Below are 23,321 nucleotides of genomic sequence, written 5' to 3' on the forward strand. Positions count from 1 at the left end.
TTTTTAAATACCTTAAAAATGAGAACGCTTTGCTTGTTTAATCAAGGGAGTGACAAAATATTGGATAGTTGCAATGTATTCATTACAGTACAAAAAAATCCCTGTATGTTTTTACATTTGCATTCATTTAATGTGTGTCCCTAACTTTGCTATTTCTGTTTGCAAGTTGGTTTTCTTGTCCATTTTCTTATGTTGGATCTTCTTGTTTTTGAGTTTTTGAAGTGAACATTGAACCCTTTTTTCCTAATGTGTTAACTTACAGCCCTTAAACCATTTCAATGAGGTACCATATTTGAAAGACTAAAGCAATATTTTTTTCTTAAGCATGAAAGTATGGAACGAAAAGTGCAACAAACGCTATAATACATTCCATTCTCATTATTCATCAAGGCTCAACACGACAGAAAGTAGACAAAAGGTTCAGTTTTAGCATCATATTTGAATGTTAGTGGTCAAAGGTGTGTTTCTATCTACAAACACATTGAAAATATCTTTTGATAAAACACCACACGAGGGGGCCTATCTCCGAGCAAATGAACCGTCTGGATATAATAGGAAGAACATTCCATTTTAATAACAAAAGTGTCACCAAATAAAAAAGCAAAGTGAAAGGCAGAAGCAGAATGAAAGTGGCAGAAGAACAAAACAGGAGATCTAGATCTGGTGGGAGTAGAAGGACAGTGGAAGACGATCACCTGATGTATGCGTTTTACAAAGACAAAAAAAAACAAACAAACATCGCACGGAGATGAAAAAAACCCTTTTTGTCCATGCCTCTTTCACCCGCCTTTTTGTTTCCACTCCGCTTTTATTAGCCAAACATGATTAAAATGCAGTTGGTACCAGGGTCTCTGTTGAGCAATGGGGGGAAAAAAGACGATGTGATGGGAAGAAAAACGAGGCGGAAAAAAAAAGTCAAAAGCATCTTTTTTACGGCGTGACGCTTTTCATCTTTCACAGCAGTGAGGAGAAAAGTACACAGACGTTCAACCTTTGTTCTCTTTCCTTCTCTCCCTCTGTGTCTCGTTCCCTTTCTCCTAAGCAGCTCCAAACCCCCCCCGGTACCTGAGGACAACCCCGGCGCCGGAGCTCAATAGGCTGCTCCCAGAACAACATTTCAGTCACACTTTTCGCAGAGCATTCAAATAATTCCCAGAGCGCTCTTTAGTCCAATTACATTATAGCAGGCTGCTATCTGAGCGATCTGCGGCGCGCTGTGACTGGGACTGACAGGATGAGTGCCGGGTCTTGCTCTTGCACAGCTTCTTGTTCAGTCAGGAGGAAAATTAGGAAACATCTACGCACCATTTTAGACACGGTGACTACATTCCATGACAGGCGTTACCTGGCATTTGACCTTACGCCGGAAATGACTAAATCTATTTATGCAAGGTTGATTTTGTGTCGTTTTACTTCTTAGAATCCTATTCCACTTCCCATAAATGTCTTCAATGTCGATTGATAAGAATACACTTTCCAATGACATGATATTTGTAATATGTTTTCAAACATAGTTGTCAAATTAAAGCCATAATACAAACAAAAGTAATTACCTTTTTTTTGTTTAATTAGAGCATGAGTTAAGGGGCCCTTACCTGTTTATTTAGGGGGCATTTCAAGAGGTATTGGATAGCATCCATCATGTATTCATCATTTTTCATTTCTGTGGAGAGCGACGTTGCCGTTTCCCTCATGAAAATCCATTTATGCTTTTGTTTTGGGTAGAAATCTGGCCCATCAAGTCATTTTATGTGGCCCACCAAATTAAAGTACATTAATAATTATGTTTACATGGTGACAGATAAAGAGGCAGTATTTAATATAAGATAAGCAACAGAGATGATCAATGTCAGCAATTATAGTAAGTAAGTAATTTATATTTGTAAAGTGCTTAAACAATTTAAACAATACCCAATAAAATATATTCTTAAAAGGTCAAGACAACACCGAGACAAACACAGGAGTCTCAGAGAATCAAGGAAAAGCCTGCACGAATAGAAATGTCTTGAGATGTTTCTTGAAGGTGTTGAAGGAAATACAAGTGCTTGAGGAGTGTTTACTTCCTGTTATTGAAAGCTAGATAAATATACATTTTTGTTCGGCCAGTCAATGAGATGACTATAGGATTTTGGCTACTTGTGTTATTGAGTTTGGTGTCATTCCCAGAGTGACTTAAATGCAATTATTACTATGCAAAGTTTAATCCTTCCAACCTCGACAACATTAGTGAACTGATACTTTAACTTTGAACCTAATATTGAAGTGTTTCAGCAACTAAGTTTACCATTTTTGTTTAATAAAAACAACATTTAAATGATATTTTATTAAAATATGGAAGCAAAGGCTCTTGTTTAACACTGAGTCGCAGTTAACCTCAGGGTCAAAGTGACCCAGAGGTCCGAAAACAAATGTGCTTGAGATATCCCTGTGTTGTCTCTAGGTCAAAGTACACAAACAGATTTGTATTCGGGCCTTTGGGTCAACTTAACCCTGAGGCACTCGGAAGGAGACCAAGATTCTACTGACATCTATGTTATGACACCATAGATTAAAATATTTTGTCTTCTTTTCTGGAGAAACCATGACATCATGCCAAGTTCAACGTCTACACTGGTCCCTCCTTTCTTCCTCTCTTTCCTCCCCCCTCTCTCTCTTCTTCTCTCTCCTGGGCCTCTCACAAAAAAAGACCATTCTCAGAGTCTGGTTCTGCTTGAGGTTTCTGCACGTTTTTCCTCGCCACTGTCGCTCCAAAAGTGTGGATTAGACAGATATGGAGAAAAATAAAACCCACAATATGTGAAGGTTTATTTAACTGTGTGTGTCCAGGAGAGGAGCTGTGAGGAGTTGCTGGAGGTTTTTTTTCAAAAGGCAATATGAGGTATGTGTTGGAAGGACACAGACAGATGAACACGGAGAAAGAGAGAGGCAGCGGTGAGCAGTAAAGCCCGTGAGCAGGACATGATTGCGGTGTGTATCTTATCTGTGTCAGGTCCTCCTGAGGCTAGTGGAGCCTAGCTGAGCGGAGCATGAGCGCTTCAGTGACCAGTCAAGCATGCAAGGGTAATCTCTGCACTCTTTCACTCTCTCTCTCTCCTTCCTGTAAACCCCTCTCTGGGAGACAGCTGAGTTACTACACACCAGTGACTCTCACACACACACACACACACACACACACTCAAAACCTAAAGGTGATAGCTGTGAGCCGGACAGTCGGCCCTCAGGTGAGAGGAAACATCACAGGCTACACTGCACACTGAAGCCCCTGCAGCCAGGAGAGGCTGGTGGTGTATCAGCAACATATGTCTGCTATCTCGCACCGCCTGTCTCACAACGCTACATCGCTAGATAGAAAAAAAAAAAGAAAAAAAAGCCAAGTAAATAGAGTTATGGACGGTTGAAGGGACAGGATGTGAATGTCAATCCAATTTTCATCATTTTCAGATGTGAATTTAAGCGATAGAAAAGGTTATGAATTGGGATAAATAAGAATGAGCAGAAGACAGAGCTCAAATATTACTCTTAATTATATTATACGAACACAGATTAACCATAACTTAAGAGATGAAGACATGAAACCTCAATATATTGAACTTATCAGCTGTTTTAATTGTCATTGGTACAGCTCACCAATCCCTGTTGTTTTAAAGAAATAACAAAGCTTCCAAATCCAAGATGTGTGGAAAAAAAAGCAGAAATTCTACCGCAAGGAATAATGTCTTTTGGATTTTCTTATCACATATTAAACTTAAAAAGTGCTGAGACAGAGCATAGCTCCAGCAAAGAGATCGGGGTAAAAATACAACATGCAATGTTATTTTCCGTAAAATAATTTTAAACATGTTAAGAACTTTTGGAGTTAATAAGCAACTACACTTTATATATTTAGCATAGCCAACAAAAAATGTAAAAAACATGTAGATTGAAATAAAAAACTTTCCTCTTAATGACGATTTCTTCCGTATTCGTAATGTGTCTTTGAAAGCAGCACAGTTTGCGTTTCAGTCACTATCAGTTTTTAAACAATATTTACTGTAAACAGCTTGCTGCATAATAAATAAAGGTTTTTAACTCATGTATTTACCGAGGAAGTGGTGTGGTTCCGAACTAGAGAAATGTTCATTGGGTGGCAAAATGGTGGTGATATGACGGACGTATAGACTGAATGGAATCAATTTAGTTAGTAAATTGTGCTGGCAGCAATACTTTCTTTTAGAATGGCATTTGCTACACAATTCCACTCCTGTAGATTCATGGTAGGAAGTAAAGTGGGAGGGCTACTTCCTTAACTTTCTGTTAATTTTTCCTCGAGAGAAAATTACTTTTGTGGCTTTTAGCCGTGAATCAACCAGTTATTTTTTCCCCATCTTAATACGCCAGCCAGTTCGTTCAAACCATAACCGGTGTGAAGGCCCCTTGAGTTAACCCTTTAGTTACACACAAGGATGCAGGTGTGGTCTTTATCATTGAAGTTAAGTAAGTCCTCAAAAGGGCCTCTGACTAACTAACAAATGTTTATTTAAGTATGTTATTAATGGCAGATCTATCGCAATTATTATGTCTTACAACTAACTTTTCTCTATACAAGTCAAAACATGTGTCGATTCCAAACAAAAAAAATGAGCCTGCAAGGGGTCGTGGATGCAATGAAAAACAGGTGCTCGATTCTTTGGCCATGTAATACAGCATTTAGCCTCTGGAGCAAAGGTTATCCAGCTAATAGCTGCCTTGTGGTGCGCCGGGAAGAGTTGTGCACATGGTCAGAGTAAACATCTGGGATGCATTGTGCATACTTGCAACATATGCTTCAAGTTCAATTAAAATGAGGCTTTGGCACATTTATTAATCTTTTTTTTCTTTTTCGTTTTCCTTCTCTCTTCCTTTCCCCTTTTAGCCCTTTCATATTAAAAAGGGACTTGCCCTTCATCCTCCCTCACTGAACCTAAAGAAGTACCAGATACAAAAAAAAAAACATATCAAACATAGAAGACAAATATGTCAGGCCTTGAAATGCCATTTGTTCTCCACTTAACCAGGTTGGAGCAGGAGCAAAGGGAAGATAGAGGATGGACTGCATGTATGAGGATAAAAGGAGGGGGGTAAAAAAAAAGCAGGGAAAAGCGACAAATGTAGGACGGGTGGAAGGCGGAAGAGAAGAGAGATATAGTAAAAGAAAAAAGAAAAAAATGCCCCTTTTCAACTACCCCCGCGGCTGAAATGAAATGCTAACAGTAGAGGAAAGCAATAGATCAAAATGTATGAAGCCCGAGTTGGTAAATTGTAGCCTTTGTAGCCGATGTGCTATCCAGCATCCCAGCCCCGTGCAAGCGGCACGCAGCGCGGCTTTATATGGAATAATCAGTTTGGCTGCGAATCTAACGGAGGCCACACAAGCTGCTTTGCCTCATTTCAATATAAAAGTTCAAAAACGTATTCCATATAATCTGCAGCTTTTTAAATGTCTGTAGTTGTATTTTATTTTTATGGAGGGGAGTCGGGGAAACTTAGTGATGGAGGACAGACATAAAGGGAGGGGAGAGAAGGAAAGGTTCAAGGTTGCCTGGTGAATCTCTTCAGTCAGTGCCCGACCCCCCCATATACACACACACACACACACACACACACCCCAACTGTTCAGCCTTGGAACTTTAGAGTCGTGAAAGTTTGCTGGGAGAGGATGTAAGGCTCACGGAGCGCCGTGTCCTCATCGTTCGGAATGGCCGCATGCCTGACAGATTGTCCGACAGCCGGCGGATGACTATTTGACCATGTGTGCCACAAGTGTGTTTCGTTAACCCTTTCCCTGCTTTGGCGGGACCTTTTACCCTTTTCGTAATTGAGGGTGGGTGTCGCAACTTTATGTTATACTCGAGTATATCCAGCACACACAAAAAATAGCCGTTCAGAAGCGCCTTTAGCTTAGTATGCGAAGAAATGAAAAAAAAATCCTTCAAATTTAGACCGTTCAGAGAATTCTTAGCCTTCTAACCTTTCAATTGCCGGAGTGTGGATGTAAAGGCTTCATGTAACAGCCGCGCTAATTTCTGATATCCAGTCGTAGCGCTTTACGGTTTGCCGGTAAAGGGATATGGCTCGGGTTCCATCTTTATCAGTGTCACCTCCTTGTTTTTTTCCGAAAACTCCTCAGGACTGATCGCATTGTGGTATGAAAGTGAAAACGGTGCCACATCAGAAACCAGACAGCAGAGTAAATGGATCCGGAGCCGCCGTAGCGGTTCAATTACCGTCCCCAAGTGGAACATTTGACATGTACTGTGTCCTATCCAGTGGCATTTGTTTCAGTAGCAGTTTCTACAGTGTAAACGAGCAGAGGCAGTAAAGCAGCCACCTGTTGTTACCTGATAGTGTCTGGACAAGCACAGATGCTGTTTTACTGGGACATAAAGAAGCAGTGAATGGACCTAAATAGCTAACTAAGCACTTTATATGGGCACATGTTCTTAGGAAACAGAACCGAAGCATGTAAATCTACCAAAGTGTGATATAAAGGGGAGAAAGAGCACAGTGTACCCAAACTGACGAACAGACCAATGAGATGGAGGCGTACAGCTTTGCACCTCCGGCGGTGACCGGCCAGGAGGGGTGGTGGGGGGGAGAAGATGGAGTCATTTAATTTGTCTGTTTGTGTTTCCGGACCATAAGGCAGTGTTGAACCCTCCCGAGGGCCATTCACATGTGTGTAACACATACATGTGAGAGTCAGTGTGAGGGATAAGATTACCTTGTCATCTTTGTCATAATCCTCATCTTCATCCTCCAGCAGGTCCTCCATTGCTTGCTGATGTGTGCGACAGGAACAGATGAAGGGAAAAAAAAAAAAAGAGAAAATATTTTTGCATTAGCCAGAAGTCATGGGTAACACGAGGGTTAACACATCAGCGGAGTCGCCACATTCACGTTGATTTGTTCTGCTTGCATCAGTCGCCAGAGCGTTGGTGAGGAACACAAGGAGGAAATGCATGCTAGCTCCCCACTCAGAAACACTCTTCTATTTTAAAAACATTCTCCTCCAGAAACATGTTGACAGCGCCAGAAATGTAAGCAAAATGCTGCCTTTCAATTTCAACCACGCACAGACTGAAGGCACTTCACAGGCTGTATCCTCGTCCTACAAAAAGGAGTTTGCCGGAGGTGGTGCCACAGCACAATCTTTTGTCGTCTGACCTCGGCGACCTATTGCAGTTCTCAACTCTAGTTTCCCAAAATTCATCAATCCAGAAGCTCCCAAGCCACCTGGAAACAGAAAAGAAAAGCGTGTCTGCAGCGTTTGCAGAGAGAAAGTCACAACTATGTGCTCCACTGGTCCAAAACCGATGAAACTGGAGCCGGTGCAAGTCTGCGGAGCTGAAGCCTGAGACGCAATAACAGGTAGAGATGGAATGTCAGAGGTGGCTCCATGCAAACAGGTGAATGATTTTCTAATGTTGGTTTTAAACATTTAGACAAAACGTATTAATATCAATCTTAGCCAACCTACAGAATGGTAACTTTCCAAGTTAGTATTTCTATATACGAAACCAAGGTGCAAAATTCTACCTCAGTATCATCACCATCACTAAAACATGCTTATGTACCAACCAACACTTTGACCTAGCTATAATGCTATAATGGTACCTTTGGGTAAAATGTATCAAACCAACAAAATACATTGTGGCCCCAAATACAACCTTTTTAAACTTGTTGACTAAGAATTATTTATATTACTGCTTCCACCCATAATCCTAGCATCAGACCTTATACCTGTTCATACCTTTCCAACCATACCTATCCAGATCATGGACCAATCTACCCCCCCCAAAAAAAGTTATCCTAATATTGGCTAAACTAAATTTGTAGTTAAGACCGCTTCAACTAAGGCACTGATAAGACCCGACAGTGTTGAGACAGAGATAAGACCAGGACCAAGGAATAACGGGGTCAAGACCAAGACAATTCCAGAATCAGACTGAAAGAGAACACACTTTAAATACAAAATAACCTCGATGACATTCTCTCCAGCCCTTTTTTTTTATATTGACTGGACGTTAAGGAACTGTGTAACCATATAATCCCCTTCATTTACACATCTAAATACTTTCCTACCAACTTACCAATAGGAACCATTGCATCTAATCAGACTAACTAAAACCTAGATGAACCATCGTAATACATTCCAACACCAACCACAAGCCCACAACACTAACCTAACGACAATAATTCCATATACCCTACCATCAGATTCCCAACTCAACCGCCTATTACTGAGGTTATTCCAGGACAACCGATGGACCTTATCTTTTCAGCGAGCCAGAATTCTTACTAAGGCTTTCAGACTTATTGGACATGCCCAGACAACCTCACTGGGAGTCATCTTAAATTAATGTCTTAGCCACCTCAGGTTGCATTTTAAGGAGAATACATTTTCACCTCGGTTGTCAGATAAGGTCCAGAAACCCAGTGATAAAAACTTATTTCACAACCACCATTTCTAGGCTTTGTTTTCGTGGCCAGAACCAAGGTTTGCCGGTGATCTGTCATTTCAACTTCCCTTTTTTGCTTATTGTTATGGTATCGATCATAGCTTTTGATCAAGCAGAGTCCAAACAGCATTAAATCAAATATTGTGATGACAAAGTGTGTAACAATAGGTTTCAAGGTCCCAAACCAAACCCACCAAATTGTGAACCCTACCCATCTAAACATTTTTTCTCTAGAACTGTTGACAAAGGACAGACATGGCAAAGGAAATACCTTTAGCATGAAATGTTTAAAAAGATCATTACGTTAAATACACAATAGCTTTTGTGCGTCTTTGTTTTTTCATTCAAATTAGGCAGAAAACTACAAGGGGGTGAATATAAGCCTCTTATGTAAATGCTGCTTCCTGTAACAACAAAGAGAAGTTCAGAGCAGCAGAGGGTTGAGTCAACCGCGCATCACCATACTTGTGTATTCAGCATCTCTAACACCGTCCCTTGTTTGAAGACGGATGGAAAGTGACTGTAACCCAACAAGTATTCCCTGTTGACGTAATCTCCGTCTTGGTGTACAAATGATCAGTTTTTAGCATGGAGAACACATTGACTTCTGCACAATCAAATTTGTGGCTGCAATACAGTAAAAAATGAAAGGCTGCTGGCATTTATCAACAAGAGAACTGTTTATAAAGTCATCATGGTTTCTCCTAAACCCTTTCACTCGTGCCAAGACACAAACATAATGGATTCCTCCACACTGAGGCTTTACTAGGGCAAGCCTGGCACACACTCGCAACTTTAAACAAAGGGAATGAGCATGAGCTAGCTGGAGAAGCATGACCTAGAGAGACAGAGAGAATGATAGAGTCGTTTGTCTCCCTTTGCTCTTCGCTCTGCTCTCGCCTCTATATCGCCTCTGGTTACAGAGAGAAGTCATGTTTCCTGCAAAGAGACACAGTGTAAAATTAATAAATAAAAAGACACGGTACATGTCATCTGCCCCGAAGATTGCCACGGCTAAATGCGCAGACTGAAGCTACTGTCTCACTAAGGGAGGATATAAATTACCTCAGTGCTGACTATGAATACCAAATATCTTCCCTTTCTGTCTCTCCACCTTTCTCTCCGTTTTCTCATCCATTCTCCTTCATAAGACCTGCTTGGTACGGGATATGATTTGTCTGTTTATCCCTCCATTATCATGTTGTTTGAATCACTATCATTACACGAGGGGAAGCGTCGAAGCCTTGCCATGGACCAGATCGTCTGGAGCTCGAACGTTTGCCTGCAGAGCTCCTTCCAGTCGATTCAGTATCTACGGAGGATTAACATATTCAGACCTATTCAAATAATTCCGGGGATGATGCAGGGTACTCTTCAAGATTACACTCTGCCCCATAAATTCACACAAAGATGGTGATAATACACACACGGGAGGGAAAACAATGACATTGAGAGTTCAAACTCCTGTGGAAAGTGCATGAATGCATCGCTTTGATCTGGTTGACACAGGCCTGAAGAACAGACACGACTTATAAGAATTGCTTTTATAAAGCTGTGCCTCGTATCCTGACAATAGCTCCGCCGCATTATTCCGTGTCCTTCTCGAGTTGAGATGTTCTCCAAATAGAGAAACAACTCGGTAAACGCTGAGATTATTCAAACAACAGCAGCCGGCTGAGGATGTATAAGCGCCACGGCGGCGGTACAGAAGTTTGAAATTATGGAAATGACTTCACGTATATGCTTTGAGACGCGTCTTAAAGGTCACGTGGTGAGCAGTGGAACGATGCAAATGGAATGATGAATCTTGTACGCACCGTGCAGATGCTGTAATCTTTGGTATCGTTACATGATTTCTGTGTCACGTTTAAACCTGTCCAGATGCTCTGAATGGTTAACTTGTTTCTGTTTCTGAGGTCGAGATGGCTAGAAAATGTGAACGAAAATCATGCTAACCCAATTTCAAGGTGACTAGTGTGTTATAGGACACATTTTATAGGCAAAACCGACCTTTAATCATCTCAAGATGAAACTTACATGTACTAAATATGTTGACAGACTTGACTTGAGTGTTAGTCAAATGAAAAAACTAAACAACAAAGTGAACCTGTTACTGCTGATTCCTATATACTTAAATATTTTTTATGTCTGCCTGTGATAAAGTACCTTGTATTAGTCTAGTGAAAGATACATTTCATACAACCCAACAACAATTTTCGCCCCATGGGTCTGGACAGAAGTTCTGGACAAAACAGACTAAACAGACGGGGGATTCAACATATGTGTAAGTTACGCAACATCACTGCCATTTTCCCAGTGAGGGCGATGGTAAACCAGTTGCCAGTTAAGGTAAACCACCTAGATAACCATATTTACATCAGGGTTGAAGTCATGCTTCAACTGGTTAGAGTTCATCATCCAGAAGTGTAACTTATTTCTGTATTTTATATCATCAATGTTGTAAAATTTCTAACTTTATTGACACTACAAAGTCCCGGAGGAAATGCTTGCGAAGGTCCATATCATTTGCCCTGACTTCCAGACAATGGCGCTTTCCTTCTCAGTCGCTCTAGCCATTGAGTCTGAGAAATATATATAGTGGATCAACCCGTTTCGCTAGTTTTGGTACTTTTAGAAAAATCTTGTGAAGAAGTGAAGATGGTCATCATGATAGGATGTTGGAGGACGCACACAGGTAATGAAGTAATGATATAAATATAAAGGATTTTAAACGTCTCACAATGAAAATCCAATAAAAAACAATCCATGGTAAGTCAAGGGTTAGTGTTACAATGCAAAAAATGTGTTCCCCTTATGTCAAAACAATTAGAATTTTAAAAATTGTGTCAGATGGCTGGTTGCATTGCGGCCTACTGCCATCATGGCTTTACTTAAATTACAGGGCAACATTGTCAGGGAAAGAAAATATGTGATTATAAGTTGCATAATTATAATAATTTATTTACGTGTCTAAACAAGAAGGAGCTGTCTCGCCTGCAGTTAATCCAAAACTCTACAGCGATAATTCTGACCTGCTCTAGTAGGAGAACTCACATTCATTCCTTAAAACTCTTCACTGGCTGCCACTTTCTTTCAGGATCAACTTTAAAATTCTGGTTCTTACTTTCAGAGCTATTCATGGTCAGGCTCCTCCTTACATCAGTGATCTGATCCAGCCTTACACCCCAGCTCGGGCTCTGAGGTCTGTGGATCAGAATCTACTGATGGTTCCTGAACACGCCTCGGACCACAGGAGAGAAATTCCTCCAGGCTGTTGGGAATGATCTTCCTCTCCCTCTGTGTTTGATGGATCTACTGACTCCTTCAAGAAACATCTTGAGACATTTTTATTTGTGCAGACTTTTTCCCAATTGTCTGGGACTCCTGTGTTTGTCTTATGTGTCTTGATCTTTCAAAGCATGTATTTTAACTATGTATTGATTTTGAAGCGCTTTGTGACCCTGGTCTAGAAAGGCGCTTTACAAACAACGTTTAACTATTAACTATAAGGTCACATTATATGTATGCAAGTATTGAATATATGCGTATTTCTCCATCTTTAAGAATAATGTTAAAAGGCAAAAATATAGCAGTACATCCATTGTTTGAGCTGAATGCTGCTGAGATTCAAGGGTTTTCCTTTGGTAAATGGTAAAAAGTGTCACTGGAACGAATGGCCTGGGAAAAAAAGGAAGCCAGTTCAGCGCTCCACTATACAATTCTTCAAGATCCTCCCGCTCGCTCTCCCTCGCTATGTCCAGGCAGCGTTCTACTATCTCCTCTCCTAACCTTCCCAATGACAGCTGCAGGGGGAATTGACGCCAAGGCAGACATTCCATCTTACATGAAGATATACTTTCTCCTCCTTTTTTCTTTTAACAGCTCAATCCCTCTCTTTCCATCCTCCTGCTGCTCTTCTTCTTTGATACGTGAGGGGGTTTTAACCTCTCCAGCTGCTGAGGTTTTTGCGGACTGGCTGGCTGGGGGATCTCAAGGCCCTACTTGGTATGCACCGTCCATGTGTGTACGTCTGCGAGTGTGTTGCCTACACCACAGTTTTCCCGGAGACTGAGGGAGGGCTGCGTGTCTGATAAGGGCTGCTGGCTGAGCGTGGCTGACCCATGTGGGCCCTTCACAAGCTGTCAGAGCCGTGGCCCTCAGAGGGGGGCCCTTCCATCTGCACTGCCCCGGCCCGGGCTCACCCAGCGGGGAGCGAGATAGAAGCGTGGCCGGGGTGCTACCGTTGCTGGAGACCGAAGAGTGGGGGGGTGAGAAGGGCGGCTCCATATTCATGAAAGCAGCACAAAATCTGTCATCAGTTGGAAAAAAAGAAAAACATCCCATAGCCAACAGCCTTTTTCTTTTTAAGGCAGTTTTTACTTTTACTTGTACGCAGCAGACGCTCTTTACAGTCTCAAAGTCTAGAGTGGAAAAACCAACAAACAAGAGGCGCCGCCGCCGCCGACAACAAGCGGCGAGGTAGACACCCATCGCTGCCGATGTTGTTAGCAAAGACACAAAGTCACAAAGGTTCAGAGTGATGAAGGGAGGCAGACAAATGGAAGGGGAAAAGGGAGCGATAGACAACATGATGAAAAGGCAGGCTGGGGAGGATTTCTGCCGTGGCATTCCTGATGCTCCCGATGCTCCCGTCCCACTTCAAATCCGGCCCCGTCGCCTGTCTCTCCGCCTGCCAGCCCTGCCATTCGATCTGCCAGTTTAGCGGCGACAGAAAGGCAGCGAGCGCCGCGGAGAAGGAGTCGAGATGAGCGAGATGATGTCGGGGGCTGGCACGGGGGAAATCAGCGGGGCACAGGCGCTCCCAGTTAAAAGTGACATGACCTTTTGATTTTGTCACCTGTCACCAACTGCCATGTCTGACTCTGCGCCGAGGAGCGCTGCCTCCATCTCCCTGTGACGCTCCGTCTCTCTGAATGCCTCTCTCTCGTTTCCGTCTCCAGCTCCCACTCCGTCTCCCCTTTTCTCTTCTGCTGCCTTTCTTTCCACACTCGTAGTTTTATGAAGGAAAAGTGGAGGTGTGACTTTTCGCAGAAGTTGAGGTATAATAGGGCTGCGTTTCCCTTTTTTACCCGTCGCGGCTCTGCTAATATTTACTCTTCTGTGTTGAGCGTGGCTCTTAATGAGGGCAGATGTCAAGACATGCTGAGTGTTGAGAGAGGCAGGGTTTTCGTTTGAGATGCAAAAATCGGGGGAAGAAAATAGAATATGTAAAAATGGCAATGAGACGTTTCGTGGAGAAATTACACAAAGTTCAAATAAAGCAGACGTTATTAGTACCTTGCGAAGTGAACCAGGGAGAACTTCTCTGTGGATCGAGATGCCGTCGAGTTCGAACGCGGGAAGAAAGTTTCCAGGAAGTAACATATTGATTAGATAATGATGTCTAAATATTTTTTTGTAGATGTCCTGTAGATAGTGTTGTTAAGAGTCCGTCAATCACAAGCGTGACTATTGTCGATAAGTGACACGAGAGACATGTTTTTATTGCTTTAAGAAATCTGATCCTGCTTGATGGCACGTAGACGCATTAGCGCTAGCTAACGTGCTAACATTTGATATCGCTACGTAATTCGGTTGAAACTATTCTTAAAATGTTTTGTTTTGTTTCAATTTAAAGCCCAATTTTCAAGAATTTTTATCAACAAATTGAATACATAAAATGTTAATTATTGATGAGGTTAATTATTTGGCAAATAAAACTGTAAAAGGACGAAACATTCCGAGCTTCAGATTACTGTAATTCACTCATACTTTATAGTTGACGTCCTGAAAATTCAACCATCTTGATTTTCTCAAGAAATTAAAACCATTTTGTCATATAATGTGGCTGTTTTGATGGGCTTAAAAAACTGTTAAATGATTCAGGGGATAAACTATCCAAATATTTATCTTTAATTTTATTTCCATTTATTTTGTAGCATAAGAAATAGTCGCAAATCTGAGTATAATATAGACTACTGACCTCTAAGTGAAGGGTTTTTTTGGGAAGGGCAGATGACCCTTTTGGAAAATCCAAAATGTGTTATTTTGATAACATAAAAATCATAAATAACGGAGATTTGTAGCGTTTTAGCTGAGTTCGTTAATAGTACAGGTGGTGACAAGGTGGACAAAATCCCATAAAAAAATCAAACATGTCCAATTTCACTAAAATTCATACTATATTTTAATATATATTAAATAAGGATGGTTTCCATAATCTAGCAGTCATAGACGTTTAATCAGATTCTATAGTTTTACATTAGGGGCCACATAAATAAAGTCAAAGGACCCCAAGTGGCCCACGAATCGTTCGGCTTTCTGTCATTTATTTCTGATTCTTATAATTCAGTGTCAGTTTTAGTGATAAACATCATAATAAAAACATGACTACAGATAAAAATGTCATTAAACTATATGTTTTTTTCAGATCCTTGGGTGAAACCTAAAAACTGACCATCAACAGTTCAGGTCCACCTCACCATGGGAGTGGACGTGGCCGCCGTAAGTGTGGAGCGTCTTCGGACTATTAAGGTCTCCTTCTCTCTAATGGTCTGGCTGATTAAACGGTGGGATCTCCGTAATGGTCTGGAGCGCTGGATAAAGAGGATGCTCCTCCAGTGTGACGAGGGCCTAATTGCCCGTCATCTCGCGGTGGAAAGAGACATCAGCGTGTTTGCCGCGTGCCCTTCCAAAGATGGTCCACGCTTAGACGAACACCTTCTCAAACATCTGCTGAGGGTCTCCGCCGGGCCAACAGGAGGGCATGGAGGGATATCTTTTTTAAGATGCTTCCTCGCTCGTTAATCTCCGCGCACGCTCCAGAAGTACTTTCTTTTCTTTTTTTTCTTCCTCCTCCAGCCGAGCTGTGTCCTCTGATTGACCAAAGCCGTCTGGCAGCTTGAGGAAAGATGTGAAGGATTTGAAAACAAGTTCAATATTAGCTCGAAAAAATAGCTTGAATCAAACCCGGAGATCTTTCTTTAGCCAAAGGTTCTGCAGAACAACAAGGTCAGGCAGGAGAGCGGGGGGGGGGGGGGGAGAAAAAAATAAGAGCGAGGGGTCAAGGGTCGAGGTTGCTACATGATAAGAGGGGGAGGTCGGCGACCTCGCTGGTGCGTCACCTTTTTTTCTTTTTTTTTTCAAAGCGCTGTTTCTGAGGACGCTCCCAATGCTAAGCAGGTTCCGGTCAAGGTTGGAGCAAGTGTAAGGAGCGCTGATCCCGGATCTGTTTGCGGGGAGCAGCATGTAACCACACAACAGGCGAGTGACCCCCCGAGCGGTTGTAGACTCCCGGTGAACCCATCCGATGACTCACGGGTCTTTTCCCTTGATTGGGAACCTATTTTATTTTTCCTTTTCTGATCTTCCGCAGAGATTCCTCTGGCATTACCTTAACCCCCGGATTGTTGGAAAGCCGCGGCGCTCCGGATACTGACCCCTCGGCTCGACTCAGCAAGAATACTTCAGTTTGGCATGACGCTTGGAGTAATTAGAAAGCTGTTTCCTCTTCCTTTCTTTTTTCCCTTTCTCTGCCGAGTGGGAGGGGAGACAAGGTTGCACAAGATGTCAGAGGGTTGACAAAGCATGGATGTAGCAGATGTATCCAGCTGTACACGACGGGGGGAAAAAAAGTCGATATTTTTCAGCGACTATCAAAGAGTTTACATAATTAACTTCGTCAACATTTGATGTATTCAATTTGTTGATAAAATTCTTAAAAATTGGGCTTTAAATTAAAACAAAAGACTTTAGGAATAGTTTCAACCGAGTTACGTAGCGATATCAAATGTTAGCACGTTAGCTTGCGCTAATGCGCGCCATCAAGCAGGATCGGATTTCCTAAAGAAATGTCACTTTTTCAGCACAATAAAAGTTCGCGGAGAGCCGAGATAACAAAAAAAGTATTTCTATTACCAGGAAAACAAATCAACGGTATCAAAATGTCGTAAAAAAAAAGTTCCTGCAGCACTTGAGACACAATAGTCCCTTTGAGAAGAAGAAGAAGAAGCGATCGGTCATGAAGTGGGAGTCGTCGTGCACATGCCGATACGTATGAAGTGTATTCGATGTCACAGCAATAACCTTAGTTTAATTAGGAAGTGCATGGAAAAAGGGAGAGTCATTGAACCTGGATGAGCAGAAGCGGCGGGAACAAGTCATCAAGCTGTGGTTCAGGAGGAGGCATTTGTCAGGCAATGTCGCCATCTACAGGTGAGAGCGAGTATCTCATGGTAGCAGCAGCAGCTGTGAGATTTCTTTTTATCAGCGTTCAATCCTGGATTATAAATTATCCTTGCAAACGGATAATAATAATAATAGAATATCGCTTATAAAGGTGGTTATGCTGAGTGAAGCTTTTCAAACGACCCAAAAAAAAAAAGATTCCAAGATATGAGGCAATTTGGTTTACAACAATAATAAAATAAACATAATAATATCCGTTACAAATTCAATCCAAGCCATTAAATGCAATGCGCATAGAGAGAGATGAGGGAGACTCTAAGATCTGTTAAGTGCTTATTTCCAAGTTGGTCTCAGAAAAAAAAAATGGCACTTATTAAAATTAATCACTTCATTGTTCACGCTTTGCCTTCGACCGGCTCTCGCTTTCACTCTCGAACCGAAGCCCCGGCGGTGATTATAACACGTCTGTTTTCCATGACATCGCTTTGACATCGTTTAATTGGTATAGAGATATAAAGAAATAAATAAATGAATTAAATAAATACGGCTGCAGGTATAAGTGGTGTAACGTAGCTCAAGGTGACAGCCCATTATTTCTGCCCATTCTTTGGCTCAAAGAAGCCAAAATGAGAAATGTTAGCTCGCAGCTCAGAAGAAGCTCGAGGGGCTGATGGAATTTTTTGATTAAAGAAAAAAAAAAAAAAGTTTTAACTTTTAAATTTGTATAACAAAAAGCACATTTTATCGAGTTTGTATCATCTTCATTAAGACTTGAGGAAAAAAAACAGACTTTCGGGGATTTCAAATGAAATAAAAGACGTTCAAAACCGGCTCATTACGACGGAAGAGCGAGAACGCATCACGGAAAAAAGGCGAAGAAGAAAGGCGGATGGATATCAGGTAGCATGTGGCGGGGAACTCACCGTGTCTTGCCTCGTGTCCTTCCCCGAGGAGATGAGGATGTAGTTCCAGGCGAGCGGCAAAAGCAACACCAGCGGAATCATGTAGAGCTCGAAGTTCCAGACGAACAGGACGAAAAGCTGAAAGGCAAGAAAATAAACATCAGTAAAAGGGACTTGAGGTTAGTGATAATATGAGGTTTTTCACACGTTCGACTGATAAAATACGACAAAGCCAAAATAAACAAAAGGTTCTGAACCGCAGTGACCTCCAGAAATGTCCGTCACTTCTACTGATGGTTGAGAACGAGCACCGGCCGTCACAGTCTCTATCCCTCGTGCCAATCATCCCCGCAGTGGAGGTCACGCAGCGCCTCGTCTGTGGTCGACCCCTCCACGTTCAACACTCGAACCCCCCCCCCAGCATGTGACCCCACAGACCCCCCCCCCCAAGAAAAAAACCCGAAAGTCCCTAACCCCGTCACTCCAAGCCCCAATACCCCTCATTCCATCCCCAAAAGACTCAGCGATGCCCCAACTCTAACCCCGAAAGCACCCATCTGCCAAAAGGGCATCACCCCGACACCTCCTCCCTCATCACCCGACAAGAGAAGCAGCGTCGGAAAATTAACCTTTTCTTTGGGATCTTGGCAGGTCTGGAACCATTCGGGGGGGAAACACTCGTGATGATGAGAGAACTGCGTTTCGCTTCCCTACGGTTGTGGCAGTTGAAAGGATTTATTTTATTGTGAAGACAAAACCTGATTTATAATTAAAGAGCCCCTTAACTAAACCAGATGTTCCCTTAACACTCGCTCTCTTTCATAAAACTACTCTTTTATTTTAACAAAAACTATTGAATGTTAAAGGAGATTTATTTTTTCGCCTACTTAACAATAAAGACTAAAACATTTATTTAATAAGATGGAAAATTTAACATAATAATTTAACATCCGCTTATTCAATAAATGTCAGATTTATGTCAAAATGGCAAAGAAACAAAACATGAGAACATTTTACATTTATGCTTAAATCTGAGATCTTTTGCCAACATTGTGTTAATGCTTATAAATAACTTTTTACATATTAAGACCTAAATGTGACCTATTTACTCATCTTTTTTAAATCTTTTTTTTATAAACTGAAAGTGTCATCATAGCAAAATAAGTCTTCCCAGTAACACATTTTAAACTATTTTTTTAATTTTTTTATTCTGGCTTCTATGAGCTACAATCAAATACTACAAAACGATAACTGCACATGTGATTAGATCTAATGTGAAAGTGTCTAAATATTGTGTAGTAGTAGATACACAATACAATATATAAATGTATTTCACTATTTCAGCATTGATATCAAGACAGTGCTGAAGACCTTTTTTATAATAATAAAAACTAGTAAATTACATACACAAACACACACACACACCGTCACACAAACACACACACACAGTCACACAAACACACAAACACACACTGCTTCTTTGCGGGGAAAGTTTGGTAAAGTGAACAAAAGAAAAGCTGTCACTTCATGTAAAATTAACAAACTGACACTTGGTAAACAAAAATAGACATTAATTAAATATGAGCAAGTTTGTTCCCTCAATGCTGAAGATATTATTATTTGTCTGCAGCCATGTGTCCCACAAGAGAAGCCCCTTCATGTGCTAAAAAACACTGTTTTCAAGAGACCAGACGATACTGTAGAATGTCTGTAGAACGCTTTAAAAAAAAGTTTGAAGAGAATGTAGTTGGTGTTAAATAAAAAAAAATCTTCTCGTCTGTGTTGTTTATGCAGCTTATACGATCCATATTTATATAAATGTATCTCTCAGTTTCGCCCGGGGGTGCTTAACCTGTTTTTGCGCCCCTTCATTCCTCCTCCTTTTCACTTGGAATCGCTGAAGGCAAAGTTTTGACTGGCAGCTGGAAAGGAACCGGACACCTAGGCACAGCAGTGGCCCCGGCCCTGCCCCGACTCCGTTCCCCCCCGGCTGGGTAACAGGGTTCCTGCGGTGCCTCGGACCTTTACCAGCAGCACCGGGTGATGGTAGACTAGCACCCCCCTCCCCGTCCCTACACCAGATAGCAGACTCGTCGCCTGGGGAAGAGCGAGTGGGAAGGGAACCTGCTGTGGATGTCAGTGACCAGAGGAAGGCGGAGGAAGAAAAAAAAAAACATGGTGGATGGAGACAGAAGATAGGAATAGACTCGAGCAACAACAACAACAACAAAAAAAGAAAGTAAAAATAGTGGAGTTTAACTAATTTAAAACAAAGTGATTTAAAAATACTAGAAGATGACTGGATGGGGAATCAAAGCCCAACCGGCCTCTTTAGCGACATCAAATGCTACATCCCTGAGGTGATCCATGTTCCTACTGTACTTGATCTTAAGCTCAATTATCTGGAAAACAAATCGTCAGCCGTGAGACACATTTGAACTGGACACATTTGCTAATTGATAAAGACTCTCGCCGCCGAGCGAAGCAGATGCTTCTTGATGGGAGAAAACAAATAAACAAACAGCAAACTAATGCACGTTGACAACACTTTGTTGTTCGCTTGTTACTAGAAATTAAGGATTGGACCATTAAAAAAAGGAGAAGGAAGAGAAGAAACCTTCTGTATTTTAAGAAGTGTGTGACTGGAGCTCGTGGGTTCCGTCTCGTAAGTTTTCCGAACACAAGCCATGTCCTGTCAGGCTCGGAGTGGCGGCACCGTGGGAGGGTAATATTCAGTACTTTGGCTTACATTAACCACACACCGGGCTAACTTTTCCCCCTGCTCTGTCTCAATGGAGCGAGACTGAAGTTTGGATTTCAGAGTTTGCCTTTATCTCCCTCACATCAATTTCCACGCTGGCACTAAGTGTTGCCAGATAGTCAGTGAAAGTTCTGTTAAGTTTGAGGAGAGAAGAGGGGAAGGATGGAGGAGGAGGGGGTGGATGGGTGGGGGGGTGTGGTGGTGGAAGGGGAAAGTGTCCTGCTTGTGATCACTGCTCAGCTGCTATAGAGTGGTGTTAGACTGCCCCCTGCTGTACTGATTCGGAACAAAGTTGGAAATTGATGTCATTGAAGTCATCCAATGTGTTCTATAAAATAAGAAACAAGTTTTTTGACAAATATTTGGAAAGCTGAAGTAACACTGATCACATCATCATCGAGTCGGAATTCTGTAACATTAATTATAAATAAACTAAAGAATATGAATTTAAGTCTGAATTAAAGATTCTGTTCAGCGAGTAGAAAACTAGAACTAGAAGTCTTCTGCCTTTTGCTCCCTTTTAATCTTTAAATAAACATCTTCTTACGATCTCTGCAAATTGTCCAATTACAGTTGTAGTTATTGTATTGTTTAACTATATTGCAGTTTATTAACCGTTCAAAATGGTTTGATTTGGGTTTGGAACTGTTGGATTACAGTGGTCAATTGTTTGACGTTGATTTAATTAACTTTTTTTTTAATGCTAGATTATAGTTCAAAATATTTAGATTTAGATATTTAAGTAAGTAAGTAAGTCATTTTTATTTGTGAAGCGCCTTTCATAGACCAGGTTTACAAAGCACTTTAACAGTGACAAAAATGGTTTGATTTTATTTAATAAATGTTTGATATTGTTTGAACAGTTAAACACTTTTGGATTACATCTGAAAATTGTGAGATAATAGTTCAAAATGTGTTAGTTTAAGTCTGAAAAGTGTTAGATTACAGTTCAACATTCTTAGATTACATCTGAAAAGTGTTATATTATAGTTAAAAGTTGTTGGATTACATCTGAACATTGTTAGATTATAGTTAAAAAATGTTAGATTAAATTTAAAAAGTGTTATTTACATGTTATAATTGTTAGATAAGGGTTCCATTTTTAGATTACAGTTCAAAATTGTTTGATTTAAGTAAGTAAGTATGAAATAAATAAGTAATTTTTAGATTCCATCCAAAACTGGTTGGATTACAGTTCAAAATTGTTAGATTACATGAGAAAAGTGTTACAGATTAGTTAAAATTAGTTAGATTACATTTTAAAATTGCTGGATTAAATATAGAAAGTGTTGGTTTACATTTGTAAATTGTTAGATAACGGTTACATTTTTAGATTACATCAGAAAATTGTTACAGAACAGTTAAAATTTGTTAGATTACATCTGAAAATTGCAAGATTCATTTTTAAAAGTGTTAGTTTACATGTGGAGATTGTTAGATAATGGTTCAATTTTTAGATTATAGTAGAAAATTGTTAGATTACATCCATTACAAACCAAAAAACCTTAAATAACACTCTTGCAACAGAGAGACTTACTTTAATCTTAAAAAAATAAAACAAGTCATATGTATGAAAATACTTAAAACCTCTCAAGCGTTAAATAATGGAGTGATATCTAAGAAAAAAGTTTTTTCATGGGCGAGGATGGCAAAACATTTTTTTAAGTGTGTATTAAACCCAAAAAAATCCTTGAAATGCAGCAGTGAGGTCACAACTGCGAGAGCTAAACCACAATCCTGGTTGGTTCCCGAATCGCTGAGTGTTCTGATAACAGTGCACCTGTTGCTGGTGTTTGCCGAGTCTCGTCCCTGAAGTTGAAGCTCTGCACCTCCGACCCCAATACCTGCTTCTTCTTTCACAAAACTTTCAAGCACCTCCGCACAACTTCTCAAAAACCAGTGGGTTCTACGTAGGAGAAGAGTTTACTTGAAAGGAAAAATAAAGCTGCTCTTGTGCGAGAGACTGTGACACCACTTTACACAAAAAAAAAAAAAAGAAAGACCCCGCGTATTTCTCCTCAAGTCTATCTCTTGTGATTAAACTCTTGACTTTGTATTCCGCGCTAGTCGTGCCACTATATTTCAACTTCCATTCATTTTTTGGGAAATCATGAGAGCAGGAAAAATGTGAAAGTATATCTTTCAAATCTGTCCCTTGCTGTGGGCAAAGACGAACCCCGCGACTTTATAAACTTTTGAAAGTTAGACGGGGGGGGTTTTGGGGGGGTTCTTTTGAAGGAGTCAAAGGAGCAATTTAAAGAGACCTGGAGTTGGTGTGTGTGTGTGTGTGTGTACCACATGCCATCACGTCTTAACCCCGGCACACATACCCTCACACACACCTGATGGTTGCTTCTCTACCTTCTTTTTTCTCCCCCTTTTTTTTTTATTTCAGTAGGGGTGAATTTTTATCTAAATGCAAAGCAGGTGATAGGTGCTCCAGTTTCCTCTAGAAGTAGCTCCCTTGTCTGGGCTCTCTTCCTGATAAGAGTTCTACTCTGCCTGACATAAAAGAGCCCCGGTATCATTTCCCCTGCCTCCGCAACAACCCCCATCTCGCTGCCCTCGCCCTTCTCCGGCGCTCACAAAGCTGCCTGTATTTGCTCCCAATTCAGGGCCCAATTGCAGATAAAGTTACAGCAAATTTGTTTGGAGGAAGAGCGGCAGAGGCCCGTGTCCCCGGGGCAATAACAGCCTTGTCTTGACGGGGCCGTCGGGAGAGCTGGCGGCGGCGGCGGCGGCGAGAGAAACAGAACCCAACACCGCTCAAGAAACACCACAATGGCCCAGCGAAAAAACAGGAGGGGAGGAGAGATAAAGAGCAGCAGGGATGGATGGACGGACCGATGGAAGGCGAGGACTCGCAGGTGTGCAGAGGAAGCGGGGAGCTTAACCCCGACAACATGGAGTCGGCGTCACTTAGACACGCCCACGCTGGTGCACACGCATGACCATCAAGCATCACGCTGGACAGGAGGCAAGTCCAGTCCTGAG

The 23,321-nt window shown here is 41.4% G+C and overlaps 1 protein-coding gene across 6 annotated transcripts in view; it reads right to left on the minus strand.

Annotated features, from left to right (window-relative positions):
• LOC148088127 (multiple C2 and transmembrane domain-containing protein 1-like) overlaps window positions 1-23,321 on the minus strand; it is a 136,307-nt gene that overhangs the window by 27,343 nt on the left and 85,643 nt on the right. For 4 of the 6 annotated variants that reach the window (XM_087794670.1, XM_087794669.1, XM_087794673.1 and 1 more), the window contains 2 exons: window positions 17,588-17,704; window positions 6,740-6,796 (listed from right to left, as the gene is read on the minus strand). In XM_087794670.1, coding sequence (XP_087650796.1) covers window positions 6,740-6,796; window positions 17,588-17,704 — 174 coding nt within the window. The remainder of the gene's footprint in view (window positions 1-6,739; window positions 6,797-17,587; window positions 17,705-23,321) is intronic. The other 2 variants (XM_087794672.1, XM_087794675.1) reach the window with 1 other exon arrangement.

The sequence above is a fragment of the Callionymus lyra genome, chromosome 1 (genome assembly GCF_982586985.1).
Source record: "Callionymus lyra chromosome 1, fCalLyr1.hap1.1, whole genome shotgun sequence".
NCBI lineage: Eukaryota > Metazoa > Chordata > Actinopteri > Syngnathiformes > Callionymidae > Callionymus > Callionymus lyra.